Genomic DNA, 25825 nt, shown 5'->3' on the forward strand with positions numbered 1-25825 from the left:
TGTCCTTAGATTCCAAAATAAAATGAAACTACTGGTAACTGGAGAGTCCATCAGGAAAAAGCAATGATCATGATTCATGTTCTCCAATCAAATGATTACAAATTACAGTTGGAAGGTGTGGTGGTTTGAATGAGAACGCTCCCATAGAGAATGGATCATATGTTTGAATATTTGATCCTCAGTTGGTGGAATAGTTTGGGAAGGACTAGGAGGTGTCGTTTTGCTGGATGAGCTCTGTTGACAGCGGGCTTCTTAGTTTCCAAAGCCCATGCCATTCTCAGAAACCTACCTCTGCCTTGTGGAGATCAAGAACTAAGCTCTTGGCTACTGCTCCAGCACCATGCCTGGTCTCCTGTCACTCTGCTCCCCACCATGTTGGACTCTAACCCCCTGGAACTGTGGGCCTCAAATTAAATGCTTTATTTTATAAGTTGCCTTGGTCATGGTATTTTTATCACAGCAATAGGGAAGTAATTAAGGCAGAAGTTGGTACCAGGAAATGGGCTATTGTTGTGACAGGCCTGACCATGTTGTTTTTTGGAGGATTGTGGAAGACACTGGGATTTTGGACTAGGAGAGTAGTTGAACATTGTAAACAGGGCTTAAGGGGCCATTGTAATAAAAGCATGGAAGAAAGCATTAATAAGTGCTGAAAGCATAGTCCACTATTAAGGCCCAGCTCAAGAGATATCAGGGGAAAAATATTAGCAACTGGGTCAAGACCATTCTTTGTGATATTTTGACAAAGAATGTGGCTTCTTTTTGCCCTTGTACTAAGAATCTGCCTGAGGCTAAATTGAAGAGTATGGGACAAATTTCATTGGCAGAGGACATTTCAAGACAGCCTAATACTGACTCTTTCACTTGGTTTTTAGTAATCACTCTTACAAAGATTTAAAATGAAAAAGAGCAAGCAGGGCAAAAAGAAACACAGCATGGTAATTTGGAAAAGAAAAAGCACCAGGAGATTTAATGTTGGAGCCAATGCTTGTTCTGAAAAGATAAGAAGAGGTCTGATGTGAAATTGAATAAAGGGAGTGGTGCTCTCATTGCAAGACCCAACTATTTCTGCAATTTATAAAAAAAGAAATTGTGTGCATCAACAAATCAAAGAGTATGTAAATGTAAATCAAGAACAAGAGCCGGGTTCCATCCCAGGCTGGCAGCAGAACTTGGTAGCATGGGCCATGTGGTTCTGGCTTTAGAGTCATGAAGGATGTAGGAGTAAAGGGTTGTAGAGTCTTCTGTGGTTAAGGAAAACTGCAGAGGCCAAGTGTATGGTTGGGAAGTCCCTGCATCAAGACCCAAAGTGGCCATTGTGTAGAGCTGAGAAAGTGAATTATATTGGAGACCTCAGGATGTTAGAGATGCCAGAGCCATGGGATACTTGCCAAGGACAGCTGCAGACAGAAGTGGAACCAGAAGAAGAGAGAAGTGTGTTGCAGTCAGCAAAACTGGAAGGGAAGAGCCATGAAAGCCCATTGACATTGGACATAGAACTACAGGATTTAGAGTTTGCCCTGTTGGGTTTCAGTCTTGCTTTGGTCCAGTATTTCCTCACTGTGCCACCTTACCTCCTTCTTGGAATGTTAATATTCATCCTGTGCCATTGTGTGTTGGAAGCATGCAACTTGCTTTTTGATTTTACAGGGGATTACAGTTGAGAGACTGCCATGAGTCTCAGAAGAAATTTTGGACTTTGGACTTTTAAACTGTGAATGACTATGGGGACTTTTTAAATTAGACTAAGTGTATTTTGCATGATTATATGGCCCTAAGCTTTGGAGGCTGGGGAATGGAATATGACGGTTTGAATGAGAATGGCCTCCATAGGTTCATGTGTTTGAATTCTTGGTACCCAGTCAGTAGAAATTTTGGGAACAGGAGGTGCAGTCTTGCTGGAGATGTGTCACTGGGGGTGGCTTTTGAGGTCTCAAAAGTCCATGCAATTCCCAGTAAACTCTCTCTGCTTCTCGCTCATTGACTGAGGGATAAGCTCTCTCAGATACTGCTGCAGCATCATAGCTGACTGCTTCCTGCCATGCTTCCTGCCATGATTGTCATGGGTTCTAACCCTCTGGAACCATGAGACCCCAGTTAAATGCTTTCCTTTTATATGTTGCTTTGGTCATGGAGTTTCATCACAGCCACAGAAAGTAACTAAGTTAGAACTGTTACCAAAGGAGTCAGTTAGAAGACTTCTTCCACCCAGCACTTGGGAGGCTGAGGCAGGAAAATCACAAGATCAAGCTGCCTGGGCCAAACAATAAGATCCAGGCTCTCAAAAACAAAGACCTCTTCTAAAACACTGCTCCCCTCCCCTCCTGCTGCCATTAAGAAACAACGACAACAAAAACCAAAAGCAAAAACTTCACAAAGGTTAGTACATCAAGAACTGAAGAGGATTAAACAACCTAAAAACAATCATTAAATAAGTGTACTTAGGAAGAGTAGATACACAAGAAAGCCTGAGGCAAAGACATTTCAAAAGAGAGCAGGTTTTACCTGAAAAAGCACTGATAAGAATGCCTAAAAATAATACAATTATTTAGATGAAATAGTTTATGAGTTATATAAAGTTGAAAATAGAATAGAGAAACTGGAAGAAAGGTCTGAAGAATGGTTAAAATCAGCTCAGAAAGACACAAAGATGGGAAATTGTAAAAATTTATAGGAACTGGCAGGTAGGATGAGGAAATCTTAATTTAACAGAAACATGTAGAGAATAAAGAAAATGAAGGAAAGGCAATATCTGAAACTAAGAATTTCCCCAGATCAACAAAATATTAGAGTTCTTATTTGGAAAAAATATATCCTTCTTAAGTATGATAAATAAGGATGCATCTCTACCATATAGTGAAATTTTAGAATATCAATGATGACAATAACATATTAAAAGCAATCAGAAAGTATAATGTACCTATAAAAGAATAGTAATTAGACTGAAAACAGACTCTTAACAGCAATAAGAACCCACAAGATACATTATGAAATAATAACAAAAGATGCAAGGAAATGATTAAAATTAAAGTACTTGAAAATTGCTTTGGAAGATGCTAGATATATTGCTTAATTTTATACCTCATTAAAACATACATACTAAAGTCACATTTAAAATGAAATACATTCTATATGTAAGCAAAAATGTATAAATAAACCCAGTGAGCGTCTTTCAAATATTCAAAGTCTAAGAGAAGAAGGATAAAGAAAAAAAATTAGTGAAGAAGGAACAATCTCACTCTACTTAGAATTAGTATTAGCTCAAACCAAGGATATATGCAAAAGCCTTATTTTACACAGTAGTTAGTATACTAATTTCAAAATAAAACTTAAAAAAAAGAGAGACTTGGGATGGAATTACTCTGCACAGGTGAATAATGTTGATCCCAGAAGATACGGATTAACATGAAAATCACAATACAAGGTATGGGATGCCTCCCTGCAAGTTACTTACTCAAAAATGCCTCTGAGATCCCCCAAACAACACAGGCTATTGCTACTGCCCTTACCACAATTATGTGGCAAGACCTCATGCTGAAGGTAGCACATGCTGGTTGGAAGGACATAGAAATATCAACTGAAACCAAACAGGAAAATTTGTCCCTGCTGGCTAGCTTTCATAGTACTGGAAAGTACGATGTGACTGCTGGGGAGAAAAGGCACCAGTGGTCTTACCCAGTGTCTGACCCTGCATGCTGCAGTGTTGACCTGCCAGGTGAAACATGTCCACTCACGCAATAGTGGCATGACTGTTATGGGGTAACTAAGCACTTTCTGGTCGGATTTGAGGCTGGCTCTGTAGGGGTGTATTCATGCTTGTTACTTTAATCCTCATCAAAACCCATGGCCAGAGAGGTCAGAGTTAGAACCTGCTGTTGTTATTTTGCCAAATGGTCACAATATCAAGAAGCTTTCTAAATATTCATGTTTACACTCATAGACCTGGACTGTTCTCCGCCTTGATCAGAGAAGCTTCTATCTGCAGTGAATAGGGGTCAATGGAGAGATACATGGATGGTCAAAGCGCTGAGAAGAAGAAATGGAGTGCTCATCCCTAAACAACACATCTATATTACATTCAAGGCCCAGAGGACATCACAGAAGAGGAGGCAGAAAGAATATAAGTGCCAGAGGTTGGGGAGTACTGTGAAATGCTGTCTTCTGGACATGACATAGCTATCAGCATCCTTAACTCACAGCAGCTATGGTCACCTTCACAGGAGCTACAGAAGATGGAGCCAGCCTGATCTTGGCATAGACAGAGCAGATGATCTCTAAATTCCACCCCTTACTGAGGTGTTATTGGCAGTGGATGGTTGCTGGGGAGGGAGAGTCATTCTTTACTGAGGAGATTGACCACTACCAGGTTTTCCATGTTTCAGTGAACAGAGCCACCCTCAAGCATATGGGCAGCTCTAACTGAAATTACTGATTATCAAAGCATAAAAAGACATGAATTCAGAAGGGGTTTGATGGAATAATAAGATTTGGGAGAAGTTTCAGGGGAAATGAGGGGGTAGATATGTGCCTTCATCACTGTTATATTGCTGTGAAAAGACACCATGGCCAAAGCAACTCATGAAAAAAAAAGTCATTTAATTTGGGGCTTCCTTGCAGTCTCAGAGTTTTAGTCCATTATCATCATGGTGGGAGCATGGTGACATGCAGGCAGGTACTGGATCAGTAGCTGAGAACTACATCTTGATCTCTAGGTGGGGGGTGGGGGAGTGGCGGGGGGGGGGGGGGGGGGACTGGGCCTGCCATGAGCTTTTGAAACCTCAAAGCCCACCCCCAGTGACACATTTCCTCCAATGAGGCCACACCTCCTAATCCTTAAAATCCTTTCAAATAGTGCTGCTCCCTGGTGACTAAGCATTCAAATATATGAGTCTATGGGGGTCATTCTTATTCAAACTACCACAATATAATATTTTATTGTATACATGTATGAAATTCTTAAAAACAAAAAATTTTAAAAAAAGTTTTATGAAAATGGTTCATTTTCTTAATGTCAATAAATCTTTTAAAGTGAAAGAAAAAAGATGAACATTTTTGTAGAGATGTAGAATGGAAATTTTTATGTATTGTTAATGGGAATGTAAAGTGCTATAGTGTAGATGTAACCAACCGTCTTATTAAATAAGAAACACAGAAACAATGTAAAAGAGAAAGCCGAGAAGTCAGAGCTCAGAGCTAAAATCTCACCCTTCCTCCTGCTGTCCCAGCTTCGCGAAAAGAGACCTACTTCCTGTCGGTTCGTTTTTTTATAGTATGTTGTTCTGCCTTCTCATTGGTTGTAAACCCAAACACATGACTGCCTCATCACTGTCTGAATGTACAGCCCCCTAGGTCTTAAAGGCATATGTCTCCAATGCTGACTGTATCCCTGAACACACAGAGATCTTATGGGATTAAAGGCGTGTGCCACCACCGCCACACTCTTGCTATGGCTCTAATAGCTCTGACCCTGAACACACAGATATCTATGGGATTAAAGGCGTGTGCCACCACCGCCACACTCTTGCTATGGCTCTAATAGCTCTGACTCCCAGACAACTTTATTTATTAACATACAATCAAAATAATAATTCAGTACAATTAGATTACCACCACACTATAGCCAAGGCAGGAACACTTGATGTTCTTGCAAGGGATCCTGGTTTGGTCCCTAGCATCCATGTGGTAGCTTACATCTGTTTATAATTCCAGTTCCAGAGATTCTGGCACTGACTTCTGGCTCTGCAGGGTACTAGGAACCCACATAGTGCACATACATACATACATACATACACATAAAATCATAAATAAATATCTTAAAAAGTACTGTAGCCAATATGGAAACCAGTAAGAAACAAACAAACAAACAAAAAATGACAACAAAACCACACAATTCATTTATGATCTGCCACTGGGCACATATCTAAAGGGTGAAATCCATGTGTCAAGAGGTAGTTTACTACAAACAACATTCTCAATTCACAATAGCCAATTTATAGAATCAACCAAGATGCCTACTGACACATGAAGAGATAGAGAGAAATGTGGTAGATATCCACAACAGAATATTATTCAGCTAAAAGGAGGACTATAGTTCTGCTATTGGTATCAAAGTAGATGAAACTAGAAGCAACTGTGTTAAGTTAAACAAGCCAGGCACAGAAACCCAAACACTCTGTGTTTTCCACTAATTTGTGAAGCCTGGAAAATGGATGACATAGAAGCAGAGAATGGATTGGTGATCGCTAGAAGCAGGCACAGTGGGGGAATAATGAGAGAGGGTTCGATAAGAGATACCGCACACAAACAGTTCTAGCATCCTATAGCCTAGAGTCTATAAGAACTTACGATCTATTTCAAACTCACTAGGAGGGGATGAAAGCTTGAAGAATACACAAGCAGTAATGCTTGAGAAGAAAATGCTAATTAATAAGAAACTCTAAGAAAAACCTAACTACCATATGTCAATGATGTTAATAAATATAAATTGGTTAAGTTCAGTAGCTGAACCTCAGAAGAGCATTAAAAAAAATCACTTTCAGTCAGCGTCATTACAGATTTAGCTTTCAATGCCCCCAACTGCTTATCACTGCTCATTAATCTCTATGCCTCTAGTCAAGTTTTATTCTAATTTTCCATAAATACTATAAATTTTCACTTCTCACCCAACCTCATATCTCATCACTACTCTCTCACTTGTAGCAGATAAGATTGACCCCTGGGTTCCCAAAGTACAATCACATAATGTTTTTGGTCAAGGACAAAATATGTCCTTGACCAATATGATGGAGTCTCATAGTTACACTGTCCAATGATGGCCTAACTGTGCTGGTTTCTATGTAAGCATACTGTGATAGCCTCAAAGTGATGCACTTCTCAGAACACACCCTTGCTGTTAAGCCCCCATGACCGTTTATGGAATGAGCTACCTTCAGTTTTGCCTGTCCCTATTCTCCAATTATCTGCATCTCCTAGTTGCATACATGGACCCACAGACTAATCATAGACTTATGTTTGCCCCTTATGCCTTATGACACTGGAAACTGATTCTCCATTTTTCCATACACAAGCTTTTCATCTACCCTGAAGTGGACATTCTCAGCAGCTCCATTGTATTAAATATCTTCTCTCATTGCCATGAATTCAGGGCCTTTCCTCAAATGCCTATCCTCCCTTACAGCCCACACATGCTGCTTGTTATATCCCCAACTGCTGTCATTGAATTTGGACCATGACAGCTACCAAATAAGTGTCTATTAGATGGATGAGAAAGAAAAAAAGACCCTCTAAAAGGGGGGAGAAAATAGATGAGAAAGTTCCATATGATATGTGGCAGGCAGTGGTTTGTTGATTTTACAGTAGAGATGGGGAAAATAAGGATGAAGAGGCAGGAGAGATCGGCAAGGCTGGTTCCACCCTCTGCCCTACTCCCTCTATGAAAACTGGGTCTTGCTGGCCTAGAGCTGTGGACTTTCTATACTTTACAAGCTTGCATGACCCTCTCAGGAGTTGTAGCTGCCAGGATAACAGACTAACCTTGGTCACAGAGCAGCCACTGAGCTGGATTTCTCAAAGTCATCAGTTATTTCTTAGCTCAGATTGGGAATGCCCTGCGATTGTGACCGTTCACCTGTTCCGATTTTAACACTTTGGACTGAACACAGGGCCTGGTGCATGTGAGGCAAGTGTTCACCTAATGAACCACAACTCCATCCACTTTTTATTTATTTTTTTCTACTTTTGTTCCTACTTGGAACAAAGCCTTTTCTGTTCAGAAGACTCCCGGGAAGGGGGCAGTCAGCACACCCATTTGGAGACATGTTGCTCCTGTCCCCATCCCAGATGTGTGAAATCCTCATCAGCCCCAGTTTCATAACTGGTCTGATCTGGACAGTAAGGGAATGTAGAAGGGTCTGTGCATGGTTGGCGGTTAGTGGGAAGGGTGAAGAGTTGAGTCCCTTCTTCATCAAGTCATTTTCTAGTCTCCATGGGGGGAAAAGCCTTCCTTCCCAAATGCTATGCAAGAAGGAAGCCATGTACTCTAACTGTTTCACGGGATAATATTGTTCAGAGCTGAGTTGCCTGAGATGTTACCAACATTTTCTCATTAAAAACAGACTGAGATTTTTCTGTCAGTGCAGTGGATTGTTTTAGGACACAATCACATCTGGCTTATCAATTTATACAACTTTGGGGCTATTCCACAACATAAGGCATTCTCTGTCGGCACTATTCCCTGAAGAAAAATCAGGGCCCTATTTGTGAAGTGGAAACATCAAAAGTCTTTTCTAGAAGGTGGGAGCTCTATAACCCAGGATGAGCAGAGGTCACTCCAGGATTGTGCCTGGATTTTTAAAACAACTTTAAAAAGCTATAATTTTTCTTTATTCTTGAGAATTTTATACATGTATATAATGAACTTGATTATATCCATCCCCCCATTTTCCTCCTCCAACCCCCCCCATATCACTCTCAACATGCCTATCTCCCAGCTTTATGTCTTTCTTGACAACCTACTATATCTGAACAGTGCTAGCCATACACGTGTGTGGTGGATTTCTTAGAAGAAACTTGGGAAGATGGAAACAGAAGCCAGATTCAGGTACTGAAAGCAGAGGGAGGAGAAACCAAGGGAACATCCGGCCTGGGCCTTCTGGTATACCTTATCCTCCACCTCTGCAGCAGTCTGCTTGGTGACCTCCAGGTTCTCCACCAAGGCTGTTTCTCCCAGGAAGTTCCCCGAAGCAGAAGAGAGGCGAGACAGCAGGTTGTCCTCTAAGGTTTTGAGGGTGATTTTGAATCCGTTCTGCTGCTTTGTGAGGTCCGACTGTAAACATCAAGCAAGGAAGAGTCAGGTAGAGATGGCCAAGTCTTCCACTCTAGGATAGGCCTGAATAGATAAATGTTAGAAGGGACGAGTCCCTCCCTGCAGAGACAGTGAACTGAGGCGAAAGCAGCAGAGTGCTTTTGATGTGAGCAGAAGTGAGCAGGTGGGTGGGGTCCAAGCGGCAGCTGTGCAGTTGGCCGCCATGATTGGGGGGTGTAAAAATGCAAGTAGCCTAGCCTGAAACCACTACATAGATTGAACATGCTCAGACCATCTCATGTCATTGTTCCCCGAACAGGAGCCTATGAGTGATCGCTGTGACATTTATGTTGCAGTAGGTGTTGGAAGTCATCCAGAGGTGATTTAAAGCATAGAGGAGGATGTGGGCATGTTCTATGCAAATGCCACATCATTTACATAAGGGACTGGAGTATCAGCTGGTCTGGCATCTGAGGGGTTCCGGGATACGACACCCCACTGATTTGGAAAGGAGACCGTGGTCCATGCTCTTTCCATGTTAGTAATCTGTGTCTCCCAGTCCTCACACCGAGGAGCTCTATGCTGTGCTCAGAGCAGTGCTAAGGTCACTAAAGGGAGCTGGTGAACAGAGAGCCGAGCAATGCTTTGGCTCTCACTTCACTAGCATCGGATGAACAATAAAGGACTGCTTGAAAGACAAACCCATTTGCCTCATACAGTTCCAACGAGAGCCTTCCTTGAGGGAAGGCTGGGGTGGGATTGGAATCTGAGCGGCTCTCAGGTCCTCTTTGCTTTGCAATCATTATGCTTGGCATCCTAAAGCCCTGGGCACCTTCTGTTTGTATGCTGGAATTAACTCCAGGTGGCTCTAGCATCTTTGACCTGTAAACCTTTTGATCCCAGTCAAGAACAATGCACATGTTAGGGCTCTTAGCAATGCCAACCCTTACCTCTGTTTCTTTCTTTCTTTTTTTTTTTTTCCGGAGCTGAGGACCAAACCCAGGGCCTTGTGCTTTCTAGGCAAGTACTCTACCACTGAGCTAAATCCCCAACCCTATTTTTTTTTGTGCACATACATATACACATGTACACATGATCTTTAAAGATACACATGATCTTTAAAGATCATGTGTACATATGTCTGTATGTGCACATGTGTACAGGTGCCCAAAGAGGCCAGAAAGTGTCAGATCTCCTGGGGCTAGAGTTATAGACGGTTGTGAGCTGTCTCACATGGGTGCTGGGGACTGAACTTGGATCCTCTACAAGAGTACAAACAATCCTAACTACTGAGCCATTGCTCCAGCCCCTGTTCTGTCTTTTACAAATTCAGACTTTAGTCTAGCCTAAGGCTAGGACTTGTTCTCTTCTGGGAACACTCTGTACCCAGAGGCTTTCAAATCACTTAGGAGTTAGCTCAGATGCCAACACCTCATAGAAGCTTTCTGAAGCCTACCATTTAAATTAGTCCCCTTAAGCTGTGCCCCCATGGGCCTCATATTTCCTTGTTTTCCTTCATTTCCATATTACCTTGTTTCATTTCCTGAAAATTCTTATTAGTAGCTAAAAAGACGTTATTTCTCAGTTTGCATTTCTGCTTCTCCTGTTGCTTTGTTTGGCTATAAGCTCTCTATGCAGCTACATGGTCTTCCTTGGTCTCTGCTGCCTTTTCCATGCTATAATCTTGTTTGTTGTGGACTTAGACTCCAGGGGCGTCTCTTGAATAATAATGGGGATCCTTGAACTCAATCTCACATATGCTGTGGAAGGTTGGGTTCCCTTCTTGACCCGTATTATCCAATCTGATCACATTTAAAGAGAGGAAGGAAAGCATACTCATGCTATGGATTGAACTATGCTCCCCCAAATTTGTATGCTAAAACTCTAATCTCCCAGTTGACTCTATAGGAAAGTGCTTAGGTGTCAGAGAGGAGCCCTTGTTAGATGGGATTAACATTCCTAGAAGGATCACAAGAGCGGGGCTCCTCCTAGTTCCATATACATATAAGAGGTCATGTGAGCGGGCAGCGGGCAGCAAGCCAAGAAGAGAAGCCTCACAAGGGACAGCTATGCCAGCACCATGGCCTTGAGGTCCCAGCCTTCAAAACTGATAGGACCTAGGTTCCTGCTGTTTAAGCTGTCCAACCTGTGCCTTGAACTGACACAACCCCAGCAAGGATGACCCTGTTTCTGTCACCCAGGCATAGTTTAATCCTACTTAGCCAGGCCCTGCTCTTGGGGACAGGAATGTCCAGTCTCTCAGCTATCCTGCTTCTGTTCTTCAGCTCACTACATTTTTCCTCCCAGCTGGGTATTCACAGGTGACTAGGTCCGGTTTGGACTCATCCAATGTCTTGAAGAACCCACTCTGCCGAATTCCAGGAAAAAACTGCCCATCCCCATTCCCACCGTGGCTACACTGCACGACCTAGCGACAGAGCATTCCTTCCTTCCTCAGGGGATCTCTGACACACCTTCAGCTGCTCCAGGTCTGGTCTCTCCATGCTGACCACAGCGGCCAGCAGCTGGTCCTCCAGGCCATCCCTGGTCACCGTGAAGTTGATCAGGGTGGCCTGAGCCTGCAGTTCAGGTTGGTAGTGAGGGTTGGCCAGCTTGGTGTGAAGGATGAGCCGGAACTTGGGATTGAATTCACACTCTTTGTCTCCGATCTTAATGAATCTGGAACACATAGGCTCAAGTGAAGGTGGGGTGCCTTCAGGTAGAATATTAGATTTTTTTTTTTTTAAAACAAGGCCATACTCAGCAGTATTAGCATATCATAATTTTTCCTAATTATGTCTAACAACTACCTAGGATCCTTCTTTGTCTTAACGATAGGAGCAGGTTGGAAGGATTAAGTCTTGTCTCAGAGTCATCATGTTTCATTTTACAGTGTGAAACTCTAGGCAGGGCTGTTCCCACTGTGTCAGTATAGATTCAGATGCTATGGAAATGTCCCAGCAGATGGCAGCACAGAGTGAGTGTGGCAGAAGGGGCATCTGCTCGCAGTTGGCAGGAAGATCTTAGGCATGCCAGAGGGCTTCCTTTTTCTCAGCTAGAAAGGGAACGATTTTGATGGGTGAAAATAATTAAACACAGAAGCAGGCACAGCCTAAAACACAGAAGGATAACTTGGGGACTATGCAATTGGTAAGGCTCCTGCTAAGGCTTAGATGTGGTTTGCCCCCAGAGATCCATGTACTGGAAACTTGGTCTTTCTTCTGTATGGTAGAATGTGTGTGTGTGTGTGTGTGTGTGTGTCTGAGACAAGGGTCTGATGGGAGGTAATTGGGAGGGGTTAATGCTATCTTTGGGAGGGGGCTGGGTCCAGTAGGAGTGGTTGAGTCTTTGAGAGAGTAAGCCTGGACCCTCCCCAATCTCTAGCTCCCTGTCTTACCATGTGATTCCCCTCTCCATGGACTCCCCCACGATGCCATATTGTGATATTGGAAAAAGAATCTTATCAGATGTAGCTGGTCAGTCTTGGACTTTCTGTTTCCAAAACTGTGAACTCCACAAATGATTTTCTTAGTAAACTACCTGGCCTTGAGTACTTTGCTATAGTAATGGGAAACAGGTAAGGCTGACCCCAGAGTCAACCACACCTTCATGTTAATCAGCACTCCCACCATATGAGATGGAAACCCTTCTACTTCTTCTCATTTTCTCATTCATATCAACCACCTCTTTATGCCCTGTACCTGCTAAGCCTTCAAAGTCACAAAGGGTCATCAAATTCACAGGGAGCCGAGTTCTGAACCTCACACATCTGGCTTGAATGGAATGTGTGTCTTAGAAGTCTGTCTGTTTTTGGCCATTTTCCCTTAGGGTTTCTCTCAAATTGTGCACCATGGCCATCAGAAAGAGGATGAGGAATTGTAGGCTTTTAGAAACCTCTGCAGAATTCAAGGGCAATGAAATGGCCTATTACTCAAGGAGAGGAAGGTCAGTCAGCTGCAGAGAGCTCCCTGAGCTGAGCTGAGCGGAAGAGGTTCCAGAGGTGACCTCTCCACAGCTCTAACCAGGGCAGTGGACCAGCACTGTTCACAGGACAGCTGTGCATCGGAGTCTCACCGTCCTTTCTTAATGACTTCTCTCCCAAGCAGAGGTCCCAGGACAGGATCAATGGATTCCTCGAGGTTCTCAATCAGCACCACATCTCCAGCTTCCAGGGCACGCTCTATGGTCTGAAGGCAGCTGGAGAGCAAGTTAGGCAGCATGAGTTATAAACACAGGGGGCCGATGCAATGTGACAAGACCACTGTGCTTTGGAGGGAAGTGCAGGGCTGGGCAGGGGGGCACAGCTTCCAGAAATATCTCCAGCTATTACACTTTTGTCTACTTTAAAATGACGTTTCTGAGATTTATATATACTTTATTTTTTTTACATCTTTTAGAAATAGAAATGACAAAATAAAAAGGGATATGGAAATTAACCACAGTCCCTGTCTGTTATGTATAATTCAGTGTTTACTGTGAACATCTGGCTATTTGGGTGGTCCTTTGGTACTGGGTGATTGGTTTGGGGCCCCATAGGAAACAAAACCAACAAGCGCTCTATTACATTTTACATGAAATGGTGTTATGCATGCATCCAGTCTGCAGCCATCCTCCCATAAACTTTTATTATAATACTTGATTCAGAGGAACGCTCTGTAATGGTGGCTGCATAGGATTATTAATGACAAGGGAGAAAGTCTGCACATGTCCGGTAGAGATGCAATTGTTCCCAAGTATATCATTGGCTCTCCATGCAACATGATGGTATGAAGAGCTGACCACATTACATTCTCATTTTAGTTTTTATGTTATTGAATTCATATGGCACTTTGCTTTATAACCTAGTTTTTTATTTTTACATAAAATACAAGCATTTCCTCAATGCATTGACTATTCTTCCAAAGTAATTTTTTACACATGTAAAATAAGATTCATTATACTTTTTTTTTTTATCTTTTTTTTTTTAAGATTTATTTATTTATTATGTATACAGTATTCTGCCTGCATGTGTCCCTGCAGGCCAGAAGAGGGCACCAGATCTCATTACAAGTGGTTGTGAGCCACCATGTGGTTGCTGGGAATTGAACTCAGGACCTCTGGAAGAGCAGTTGGTGTTCTTAACCACTGAGCCATCTCTCCAGCCCAAGATTCATTATACTTAAGAACAGATTTTATGGCCGGGCGTGGTGGCGCACACCTTTAATCCCAGCACTCGGGAGGCAGAGCCAGGCGGATCTCTGTGAGTTCGAGGCCAGCCTGGGCTACCAAGTGAGCTCCAGGAAAGGCGCAAAGCTACACAGAGAAACCCTGTCTCGAAAAAACCAAAAAAAAAAAAAAGAACAGATTTTATCTAGTTTTATGAGAACACTAAAATGGCACATGGTGTATCCCTTTAGCACACAGTACAAGTTGGTATACATCACCAGTTAACCCACCAATAGAGGTTTTTAAGTCTCACTTTGGGAGTCCTGTATGTGTTGCAGCTCTGAAGGGAAAGGCTTCCCTAACAGAAATGTTACCTGCTCCTGCTGTGGATATTGCTCTATATAAATAAAACACTGATGGCCAGTGACCAGGCAGGAAGTAGGTTGCCAGGCAGGAAGTAGGTGGGACAAGGAGAGAGGAGAATGCTGGGAAGTGGAAGGCTGAGGAGGGAGACACTGCAGCCACTGCCAGGACAAGCAGCATGTAAAGACTCTGGTAAGCCACCAGCCACGGGGCAAGGTATAGATTTATAAAAATGGGTTAATTTAAGATAAAAGAACAGTTAGCAAGAAGCCTGCCACGGCCATACAGTTTATAAGTGATATAAGCGTCTGAGTGATTATTTTATAAGTGGATTGTGGGACTGCAGGGCTTGGGGAACCTGGAGAGAAGCCCTCCAGCAACATGCCCCCATTGTGAGAGTTATAGCTCTGAAGGGAAAAGTATCCTGGCAATTGGGAGCCAAGGAATACCACAAAGTCACACCGCACAATAAACCTCACACAAGGGATTTATTGGGAGGGAAGGATCCACGAGGGTGACTGCCTCTACTCAGGTGAGAAGCCACATGGGAATGAGCAGAAGGCAGAGTTTATATAGAGTTTCTTGAGGTCTGGAGCTTTCCAGGGTGGCCCAGGATTGGAGGGATTTGTATTTGTGTGTGTGTGTGTGTGTGTGTGTGTGTGTGTGTGTGTGGTCTGATCTTAGGGAAAGCTTAAGGATTGGTGGAATTCTGTGGTCTGATTTTGAGGCAAGTCCAGGGATTGGTGGGATTCTGCTTTGTGACTCTGGTTTTGGGGTTGGGGTCAAGTTAGGATCAGCGTGTTCTTGCCTTTGTGCTAGTCTTAGGGTCAAGTCAGGGTTAGGGTGTTTTTCCTTGGCCCTTTTATCCTACAAGTCCTAGGAAACAGACACTATTTTATTTATCTATTTTTAAAGATTTTTTTTTTATTATTTGTATGTTGTGTATGCTTTTGTGTGAGTGAAAGCTGAAAGAAGAGGAATCAGCTCTCTTGGTACTGGGGTTACAGATGGTATTCAAGCTGTGGGTGCTGGAAATTGAACTTGGGTCCTCTGGAAGAGCAACAATGGCTCTCCAGTCTCCCTAAACATTCTTAAATGACTTCTATTAAACTGTTAAAACACAACAAAGGGATCATATTAGAAAAATCTTAATGTAAAAGGGACTTTGGGGCTGGTGAGATGGCTCAGTGGATAAAAGTACCATCCACCAATGATGAGTTTGATTCCTGGAATCCGCAAGGCCCCTCAAGGGGCATGAGTGGCCAGGTTCCACTCACAGAACACTAACTGCCCTAAAGGCTGGGCCCAGCCCCATCCTACAGAGTAAAAAGCCCAAGATCAGGACTTGAAATCCCCCTAATCCCCACCCTGGAAAGCTCCATCCCTAAGAAACACTATATAACCCCTGACTTCTGCTCAGTTCTCACTGCTTCTCGCCTGAGCAGAGGCAGCTACCCTCCTGGACTCTTCCCTCCCTATAAGTCTCTTGTGTGAGGTTTGTTGTGCAGTGTGACTTTGTAGTATTCCTTGGCTCCCAGGATACTTTTCCCTTCAGCGCTATAACACTTGGGGGGAACTTCCTCCTCCAGAGCAGAGCTGTAACACTTCCACTGGGGAAACCGTTCCCCTCAGAACTGTAACACTTACAGAACCCACTTCGTACAAGGAGAAAACTGACTCCTTCAGTTGTCCCCTGACCTCCACAACATGTACTGTGGCACATTCACTCTCCAGCCCCAAGTAACCTAAACATAGAAAACAAAACAAAACATTAAAAAAGGATCTCAACTCTTAGGACTGGGAAGTTTTCAAGGGAGGTATGTAACTTGCTTTCTTTATCTGAGCCACAGAGACAGGCTTGGGCTCCTTTGTGCTAAGGGTCGCTAGAGTTCCTAGTTCGAGATTATTCTAAATTTAATGTTGCAACTCTACCACAGGGCCTCCATTTAGACTATATTCTAAGTGTCACAGAATAAAATGATTCTATAAAATGTAGAAACAGGAACAGGTCACCCCAAACTGAGCAGGGAATCATTACAAATATCCACACTCCTATTGGATGACCAGAGGCAAGCTAAGACAAATATATCTGATAGGATCCCTTCAGAGCGTGTATTCAAGATATATTAAGAACTTCATGAAAAGCTGGGCTGTTGCTCACTTGATAGAGTGAAGCAGTGGGTTTCATCTCCACTACCACATAAACTTGGCATTGTGGTTTACTCCTGTAGTCCTAGCATTAGAGCAGTGAAGGAGGAGGATCAGAAGTTCAAGGCCAGCCTGGGCAGTTTGAGACCCTGTCTCAAAGACAACAAAATAACTTTATAATAATCCATGTTCTCATCTGACATTACATAAGACATAGCAATTATCTCTTGAAAGACTCCCAATTCTGAGTGTCTTTTCCAGAACAGTTAAAAACACATTCAAGCTAGGCAGTGGTGGCGCATGCCTTTAATCCCAGTACTCAGAAGGCAGAGCCAGGCGGATCTCTGTGAGTTTGAGGCCAGCCTGGTTTACAGAGCAAGATCCAGGACAGACACCAAACTACACGAGAAACCCTGTCTCAAAAAAACCAAAACTAAACCAAACCAAACTAAAACAACAAAACAAAACAACCCCCCCCAAACCCCCCTCCCCAAACACATTCAACAATGTGTCTTTCCACACCAGCCAGTTTTTAGGGAGTTCAAACTGGACTATGGTTTATGTGACTATGCAGATCAAAGCAGGGCTGCACTGCTGTACTGTGTGTACTAGACTAAAGGCAATAGGAGATCACTGTAAGGCAGTGCTGAAAGTTCACCCACTGTTTTGACCATTCTTGTATCTTAACTCTGGCATTGAGGCTTTGCTATTGGAAAGGCTACAGAGCCAATGATGCTAGCTAGTATTATGTGCAGACCATCTGGGGGTACTTTTCAAATATGACAGGATCTGTTTACTTTCTGTTGTTTGGACTGAAGACAGTGGATTCAGACAATCAAGAAAACACATCTTGTCTCATCTTTTCAAAGCACTTTAGGACTAGCACACAGACCTGGAAACCACTCAAAACACAGGCAAGACAGAGCCTTTCATACCTGGTCCCTCAGAAGAAAGCCCTGGTAGCTCACCAGAAAGACAGCATGGAGCACAGTGTAGGATGATCTAGCTATTAAGATTCCCATGGCTCTTCTTTTGGGGCACTCGGTGACTGTTGGTGGCTCCTGGCCCTCTTCCCCTATAGGCCCTTTCCCAGGATAGTACCTTCCCAAAGCTGTGGGACTACCCAGCAAGTCATTTTCCCCCCACAGGAGATGGGAACGGATCCATGGTGGTGCTTAGAGCTGCTGTCAGAACTCAGTTTCTTCCCACCGATTCCTATGGGTATAGAAGCACTTCACAGCCACTCTGAGGCTAGAGGCTGGCCTTGTCTTAGGTCATTTTTCATTTCTGGTGACACCACCTCACCCTGTGACTTCCCATTTATCATTGCCAGTTCCATCTATGGGCAAGGGCTCCCCTTTCTGTGATAATTTCTTAAGGCCACATACTAGTCTGGTCTAGTCACTTCCTCCTGACATTTGTTTTTGCCAAGCAGGTCCATGGGGAGTCTCTTTAGCCAACCCATGTCTGCCTCATGCTTTGTTTTCTCTGATGCAGTGAGAACAGTGATAGGTGCCAGTCAGGATGGTCTCCATGGATCTCAGTGTGAGCCTGCCAACGCATGTTGAACATCATCACAGTCATGATGTAGAGGGAAGAGAAGCTGATGCTTACTTAGTGGCCAAGCCAGGTCAAAGATTAGCACTGTGCCTGTCAGTCTCCTGAAGAGTCCTATGGGAATCAGAAGCAATGCCCAAGAGCCCAAGAGCCAGGATGAACAGAGGGACCTCCTATAGCGACCAGGTAGCCCTCCTCTATCGAGAGCTAGTCATGATTGCTGCTGGCCTGCATTTAGTGTGCCTTCAGGCCTGATCTAGATCAAGGGAAAGGGGGCGTATTTTGGTTCACAGGTACAGTCCATCATAAGAAGTCTGTAGGGAGGAGCCTGAGGCAGCTGGTTAAGTTGCCTTTATAGGCCCCTACCAGAGGGAGTTGAATGCCCATGCTCTCAGTGTCTTAGTCAATGTTCTATTGCTTGAAGAGACACCATGGTCATAGCAACTTTCATAAAGGAAAGTATTTTATTGGGGCCACCTTACAGTTTAGAGGTTTAGTCCATTATCATGATGGGAAGCATGGCAACATGCAGACAGACATGGTGCTGGAGAGGTAGCTGAGAGTCCTCTATCCAGATCAGCAGAGAGCAGAAAGAGTAAGCCACTGGGTCTGGCTTGAGCTTCTTTTTTTTTTAGATTTTTTTTTTTTGGTTTTTTGAGACAGGGTTTCTCTGTGTAGCTTTGCGCCTTTCCTGGAACTCACTTGGTAGCCCAGGCTGGCCTCGAACTCACAGAGATCCGCCTGGCTCTGCCTCCCGAGTGCTGGGATTAAAGGCATGCGCCACCACCGCCCGGCTTGGCTTGAGCTTCTGAAACCTCAAAGCCCATCCTCAGTGACACACTTCCTCCAATAAGGCCATACCTACTCCAACAGGGCCACATGTCCTAATTCTTCAAATAATGCCACTCCTTATGAGCCTATGGGGGCCATTTTCATTCAGACTTCCATATTCTATTCTCTGATTTCCATAAGCTTGTAGCCATGTCCTAATGCATTTAGTCCAATTTCAAAAGTCCCCACAGTCTATCATAGTCTCAAACCTGCTTAAAAGTCCACAGTTCAAAGTGTCTGACACTCAGGGCAGTTTCTTAACTGTAACCCCCTGTAAAATCAAAATGAAAAAGGAGATCACATACTTCCAAAATACAATGGCACAGGATACATTACCATTCCAAAAGGGAGGAAAGGGAGCATAATGAGGAAATATTGGACCAAAGCAAGACCAAAAACCAGCTGGGGGAACTCCAAACTCTACATCTCCATGTCTGATGTCAAAGCTTTCTTCAGATCTCCAATTCCTTTCAGCTTTGTTGACTGAAGCATATTTCCCTCATCCTGTTAGCAGCTCACCTTGGTGGGTATACCATGACTTTGACATCTCCAACATATTGGGGTCGCCAACAAAATCCAGGCTTCATCTTCACAGCTTTACTTAATCACCTCTCTGAGCCTCCATGCAGGGACACCCTTGACACGTACCTAGCCTCAGTGGCTTTCCTTAGCCACAGAGGAGATACCATATCCCCTTTCTTGTATCCTTGACTATAAAGCCTGGCTATGTGGCTGAAGTTGCCAAGTTCTTCTGTTTGCTAGGGCTGGGACATGCCCCCCCCCCCCCTCATTCAAACACATTTTCACCAGCTTTCTGTTTTCAGTGGTTTCTTTCCCTTCCTAAGATTGGCTGCCCTAGAAATCACTGTAGATCAGGCTGACCTTGAATTCAGAAATCTGCCTGCCTCTGCATCCTGAGTGCTCGGATTAAAGGTGTGTACCACCACATCTAGCCCTATGATTTTCTTTAAGTCCTTTTCACAAGTTAGAAGCTAAGCTGGGTGGAATCTTGCCCTGGGGTCACCACTCCCTTTATTTCATTCAGCTGCAGGCTTTTTAAAATCTGTTTATCTCCTTGAGCACAGGACTTCCTGGTGCCTCCTTTCTTCTCAAACTGTTCATTTTCTATTTTTCCTTGCTCAGCTTGTTCCTTTTCATTATATCTGCATAAGAGTGGCCACTAATAACCATATCATAATCAATACTAGGCTGCTTTGAAATCTCCTTGCCAATGTTGTTAATCCAAAACTCCTTAATTTAGCCTCAGGCAGAATTTTTGGACAAGGGCAGAAAACAGTCACATTTATCACCAAAATATCTTAAGAATAGTCTACAGGCCACATCCAAATCACTTTCAGCACCACTGTCTTCCATATTCATACTAGTATGACCCATTAAACTCTGCTTAAAGCATTCAACTACTTTCCTAATTCAAAGTCCCAAAGGCCACATCCCTCCAAACAAAAGCGCAGCCGGGCCTACCACAACAATGCCCAAATCGCTGGCACCAACTTTTGTCTTAGTCAATGTTCTATTGTTGTGGAAGACAACATGACCACAGCAAATTTTATAAATGAGGCTGGTTTACAGTTCAGTCCATGATGGAAAGCATGGCAGCATGCAGATAGACATGGTGCTAGAGAGGTAGCTGAGAGTCCTACATCTGGATCCGCAGGCAGCAGGAAGACAGTGTGAGCCACTGGGCCTGGCTTGAGCATCTGAAACCTCAAAGCTCACCCCCAGTGATGTACTTCCTCCAATAAGGCCACACCTACTTCAACATGGCCACACATTCTAATCCTTCAAATAATGCCACTCCCTATGAGCTTATGGGGACCTTTTTCATTCAAACTACCACAGTTAGATTTCTCTATTTTATACCAACTGGGACCCAGGCCTAGGGAATGGTGCTACCCACTTTTAGGGTGGGTCTTCTCACTTCAATCACCTCAATCAAGGGTCAGAAACTATCCTAGTCAAGATGATTCCCAACAGGCATGCCCAGAGGTTTATCTCCTAGGTGATTCTGATACTGTCTATTTGATAATCAATATTAATTGTCAAAGAGACAATTATCACCACCAGAGATGGTGATAACATATGCCCAGATGAGAAAGTACAACATCTTTTTAACTGGTATATAATAGTTGTACATCCTTGTAGGATATAGAGTGATGATTTGATACATGTATACCTTATGCAATGGTCAGGGTAAACAGGGTTTCTGCTTCCTTAAACACTTATCATTTCTTTGTGTTGGAGAACCTTTGAATTCTTCTCTTCCTATGATATGTTTAATAAATAATGAACTACAGTCATCCTACTGACCACATGATTCCTAATGAGAAAGAGCATAGCGCTGGTACCCAAGTATCTTGCTGAAATACTTCCTAAACTGAGAGGGAAATCTGCAAGAAATCAGGAGAGTTGCCTGATGGAGAGGTCAGAGTGGGGGAGGGGAGATAAAAGACACTGGGGCTTAAACCTGTTCCATGCAATGTTTCCTTCTTATACACATAGCAACAGCATCAAATTGTGTTCCTAGTCACCTACCCTTTCTGGCCTATCTGGGTGACTCGGAGTTCTTCTCCATACTTGTTCTTGATCCATTTGATGCCTTGCAGTTGAGGATCAACCATAAGCGGCCAGCGCTCACAGTTGATGAGGATGGTGGCATTCTCCATGGACATGCGGTCTGCAGGGAGGCCCTCATTCTGCCAGGCAGCTACATCAGCATCATCAGTCAGCATCCTCAGGGGGTCCAGAGTGGAGGTGGTTGGGATGGGAACCTGATGAAGGGGTGACAGGCACACTCTGAATGGAAAACCCCATCTCTGTGCGGGAGAAGCCACAGTATCTCACCACATAACGTAACCCCTTTAAAAGCAAGATCAACATCTCCCTGAAGAGTGCTTTCCTGGCTGTGTGATTGTTGCAGAATGTATCTTGATAGATGAACCGTAGAAATTCCTCCTGTGACCAACTCTTTGCCCTTCAATATATTCACCTTAATCAAATTCCTTCTACCGCTTGTTTATGTCTTTTTTTAAAAAAAATTACTTACTGCATGTATATGTATGTGTGTGTGTGTGTGCATGTGCTATGGCATGTGTTTGGAAGTAAGAGTATAATTTGGGGGAACTGCTTCTCTTCCTCTACTATGTGGGCCTCCATGATCTAACTCAGGTAGTTCTGAGCTATCTTGCCAGCCTGATTATTTATATCTTTAATCTATAATATCCATAACCATGTGGACATTTGCTTCTCTGTCACTGTTCTCTGTTTCTCACATTGGTTTTCTGGTGGCAGTATTAGCACACACAAACCACTTTCTCCTCTCATCTAATTTACCAGCTTGCAAAGGGCTGGGGAAGCTTCCTTTCCTCTACCCCAGTCTTCCCTCCTCAAGGCTGCTCACAAGGCCCCTCCCCCAGTAGCATACCTGCGGGCGGGGGGGGGGGGACTTGCTGAGGAGCACACCCCCAGCCCTGAGAACTCCACCCATGTCCCTCTGTGTACCCTCAGAGCTAGAAAATCCTTTCTGTTGTTCTATTTTGGCCTCTCTCAGCTCTCCTAATTCTTCTATAAACAATCTTTTTCATTGACTTATATACTTTCAAAAAGAGGTAAAATTTACACAACATAAAGTGAACCATTGTAAAGCACACCATTTGGTGGCGGAGAGCACATTCTTAGTGCTATGCAGTCTCCAGCTCAATCCATCTTCTCCCAGGTATTTTCACGGCCCCAAAGGAAGCCTTGTGCTCATTAAACAACCCCCTCTGTGTCTCTCTACCACAAGCTCCTGGCAATTACCAATATGCTTTCTGTCTCTATAGATTTTCTGATTTTGGATATTTAATAAAAATGGAATCATAGAAGATGTGACCTTTTGTGTCTGGCCACTTCCATTTAGTGTAATGCTTTTGAGGTTTAGACTTATATCCTTTAAACTCTTTGATTCAACTGTCTCTGCAGTTTGCTTTGCTTAGGTACCTTCGGAAAACTGTGTAAACCCTTTTAACTCCTTTTCCTACCATGTTCAAGTGGTAGCCTTTGGGCCTCATGATCCCCAGGACAGCTGCGAATGTTGTCTCACCAAAAATCATTAACTTACTTAAGACATTATGATATTCTTGTGAGTTTTTGTTTTGTTTTGGATAACTCAGTCACACAGGTTCTAGAGTATGACATTTATAGGTGAGAACATCATGCCATGATGTGAAAGGTTAAATAAGTTTAAATGAAGAAAACAGAAGGCAAATGCTACAGCATCATGTGCTCGCTCTCTCTCTCCATTTTAACTACGTACCTCAGGCTGACCTTGAACTCATGACCCTGCCATCTCAGCCTCCTGACTTCTGTAATTACATATACATTACATATAGATGACACTATGCCCAGCTTGAAACACATTTCTGATCTCAGGAGAATACCAAGGGACAAAATTACCCTTGAGAAGCTTGATGTAGCCAGGCATCGTGGTGGAGCCTGAGGAAGGAGGATTGTGAGCTTGGAGGTAGGCCTCAGATATACAGAGAAAACAAAAATAAAGCAAAACAAAAACCAAAAATGTGTTTTGCCATGTTTTCTTTATAATCTTATGAATAAAACATTATTCTGGGATTCATAAACTTTACCAGACTGCTTGCTGTGGTTCCAATGTGTTCCCTAAAATTTAGGTGTTGAAAACTTAATCCCCAGTAAGCAGGTGATTGTGGCCCTGCCCTGTAAATGGCCCCCATTGATAGCTTGGGAGTGAATTAGTTCCTGTTGAGTGAGTCACAGGCGTGAATTTGGTCCTATCATTCTCTCTGGCTCTCACTTTTTCTTCCTCTTCTGGCATGGGATGTCAAAGTACTGAGGTCCACAGCAGACTCATCAGACTGCAGCATCGTGAGCCAAGTAAATATCAGTTCTTTATTGATTAGCTGCTCTCCAGCACTGTTTGAGCACCAGACAATAGACTAGGACACTGCCAAAGGCATCTATGGCGTAAGAATGGCTTACACATCTCAAACAAGCCCAACCCGCTATGCTAAGAGCCACACATCTTCTCCCAATGATTTCAAGATGAATGAATTCACAGCTCAATGAGGGTTGTTAGTTCAACTAGTTAGTACAACTAGTGCCATTAGTTACTGTTGAGCTAGTATCCATGCTACTCACAGTACTGTAACCATTTTAAACCAGTCGATGAAATCATCATGCGGGTAGAATTTTATGAGCAGATCTGGGAAAATGTAGGCATCACTATAACAAATGCATTTGGCACTCTAGGGCTGTAGTTATGGGTGGGGTTTGGAATAAGCCTCAGGGTACAATGCGAATTGTGCTCACTCTTTCTGCTGCTGAATCTGTGGACCTGATCACCTCCACTGGACTATGAATGTGCTGAAGCCATCTCAGCCTGGCATATCTTTTGTATTCCATTGACATGACATGTAGGACACTCTGAATTTTTGACTCATGTTTGGAAACTGATGAGCCTGAGTAATTAGAATGTGCCAGGGCAATGTTAGGGTCTAGTTAAGGCTTGAAATTTCCTTTAGTCAGCCACCAGCATTCCCCCATTTCATTACTTTGATATACAGAGGGAACACATGAGCATTGGTGGACAAAGTTGCTTTTATAGCTGTGTTTCTGAGCCATGGGTATAAACTGTATGGTTTTGGGGCCCAGCGAAAATGGACCAGGAAGAACAGAGAAGAAACTTCCTCCACTGCTCCCATGATGTCCTCTGGAACAGAGAGATCCTTTGGTGTCTCCCAGATTTTACCACTTGGAAGTGAGCCACGAAGTAGAGGTCATCAAAGAACCAGAGCACGGCGTTCCCATGAGAACCCCTTAAGGCATGGTTCTAGGTGGACCAGAGGACAGAGGACCATAATGCCTGGCAGTGTAGAGGATATGAGTGTGTATGTATCCCATGCCTGACACTTAGGTGGGAGTGTCAGTGCATACACAAGGAGTACTGGAAGGTTTGGGTTATGATGGTCACATGATCTCAGTGGTACACACAGGCTGACAGTCAGGACAAATTCAGGCCATACGTACGTACTTTCAGCTGGCTCAGATAGGGTTTCCAGGTCCCATCCATGAGGCTCTTTCGGTATTTTTTGGTAAAGAAGCCCAAGTAGGAGACGAAAGCTGTAGTGAGAAGAATGTCTCCACATAACGTCCTTTCCTGCTGTTTGAAGTTCTGTACAGCCTCGGCCCACCTGATGTTTTCAGAAGCGAGTCCTCCAACCTACCGTTTAAAGGGCAGAAAGGAGAGAGAAGCATCAGATGGAGCCCACAGAGCTGTGTATTTAGTCAACGAGGTCACATGTCATATGTCCACAGCACGAAGTCCCAGTAAACCATTGTGCATCCTTCTCCACCATGCGGCCCTTTCCATCAGCCATGTCCTGGCTGCAGGTGACACTCCAGCACACAAGCCCCTACTCTGTGTTGTACATCACATGGACTGTGCGATAACAGATTCTGGATGCCGGCTGCAGGGCTCTGCCCTTTCTACACGTGGAGACGGTTCTACCAATTCCATGGGTTGTTGTGAGGACCAAAGATGTTCATGTGTGTTACCACTCAGCATAGTGCGTGGTCTGTAGGACACATTAGAAAATTAGGCTTTTCTTCTTTCTCCTCCCTAAGTGTTGGAGATATGAAAATAAAGTCAAGTCCATGTGCCCTAAACAATTTTCCAGTGGGTGGGAAGATAGAGGTGAATAAAGGCAGTGAGAGGAGGTGAGTGTGTACAAAGTGAGTGTGTACAAAGTGCCAGAGACTGCAGAACACATCTCAACTGGCCTGGCTCATATTTGGGAGATACCTCTTTTCTTGGGAGGAGATTGTCATACATTGTTAGAGCTGGCAGAGCAAGACGTGATTTGCCAACCCAACATGGCCCTGCCCCATTCTCAGACTAGAACAGTGAAGTCCAAGTTTCCTTACAGAATCTCTATTGGTGGAGACAGC

The 25825-nt window shown here is 43.7% G+C and overlaps 1 protein-coding gene across 2 annotated transcripts in view; it reads right to left on the reverse strand.

Annotated features, from left to right (window-relative positions):
* The window catches only part of Dnah9 (dynein axonemal heavy chain 9), a 356165-nt gene that overhangs the window by 59542 nt on the left and 270798 nt on the right, over nucleotides 1-25825 (reverse strand). For both annotated transcript variants that reach the window (XM_006973518.4, XM_076542621.1), the window contains 5 exons: nucleotides 24909-25097; nucleotides 21401-21636; nucleotides 12878-13000; nucleotides 11278-11482; nucleotides 8660-8824 (listed from right to left, as the gene is read on the reverse strand). In XM_006973518.4, coding sequence (XP_006973580.1) covers nucleotides 8660-8824; nucleotides 11278-11482; nucleotides 12878-13000; nucleotides 21401-21636; nucleotides 24909-25097 — 918 coding nt within the window. The remainder of the gene's footprint in view (nucleotides 1-8659; nucleotides 8825-11277; nucleotides 11483-12877; nucleotides 13001-21400; nucleotides 21637-24908; nucleotides 25098-25825) is intronic.

This window comes from Peromyscus maniculatus, chromosome 8 (genome assembly GCF_049852395.1).
Source record: "Peromyscus maniculatus bairdii isolate BWxNUB_F1_BW_parent chromosome 8, HU_Pman_BW_mat_3.1, whole genome shotgun sequence".
Taxonomy (NCBI): Eukaryota; Metazoa; Chordata; class Mammalia; order Rodentia; family Cricetidae; genus Peromyscus; species Peromyscus maniculatus.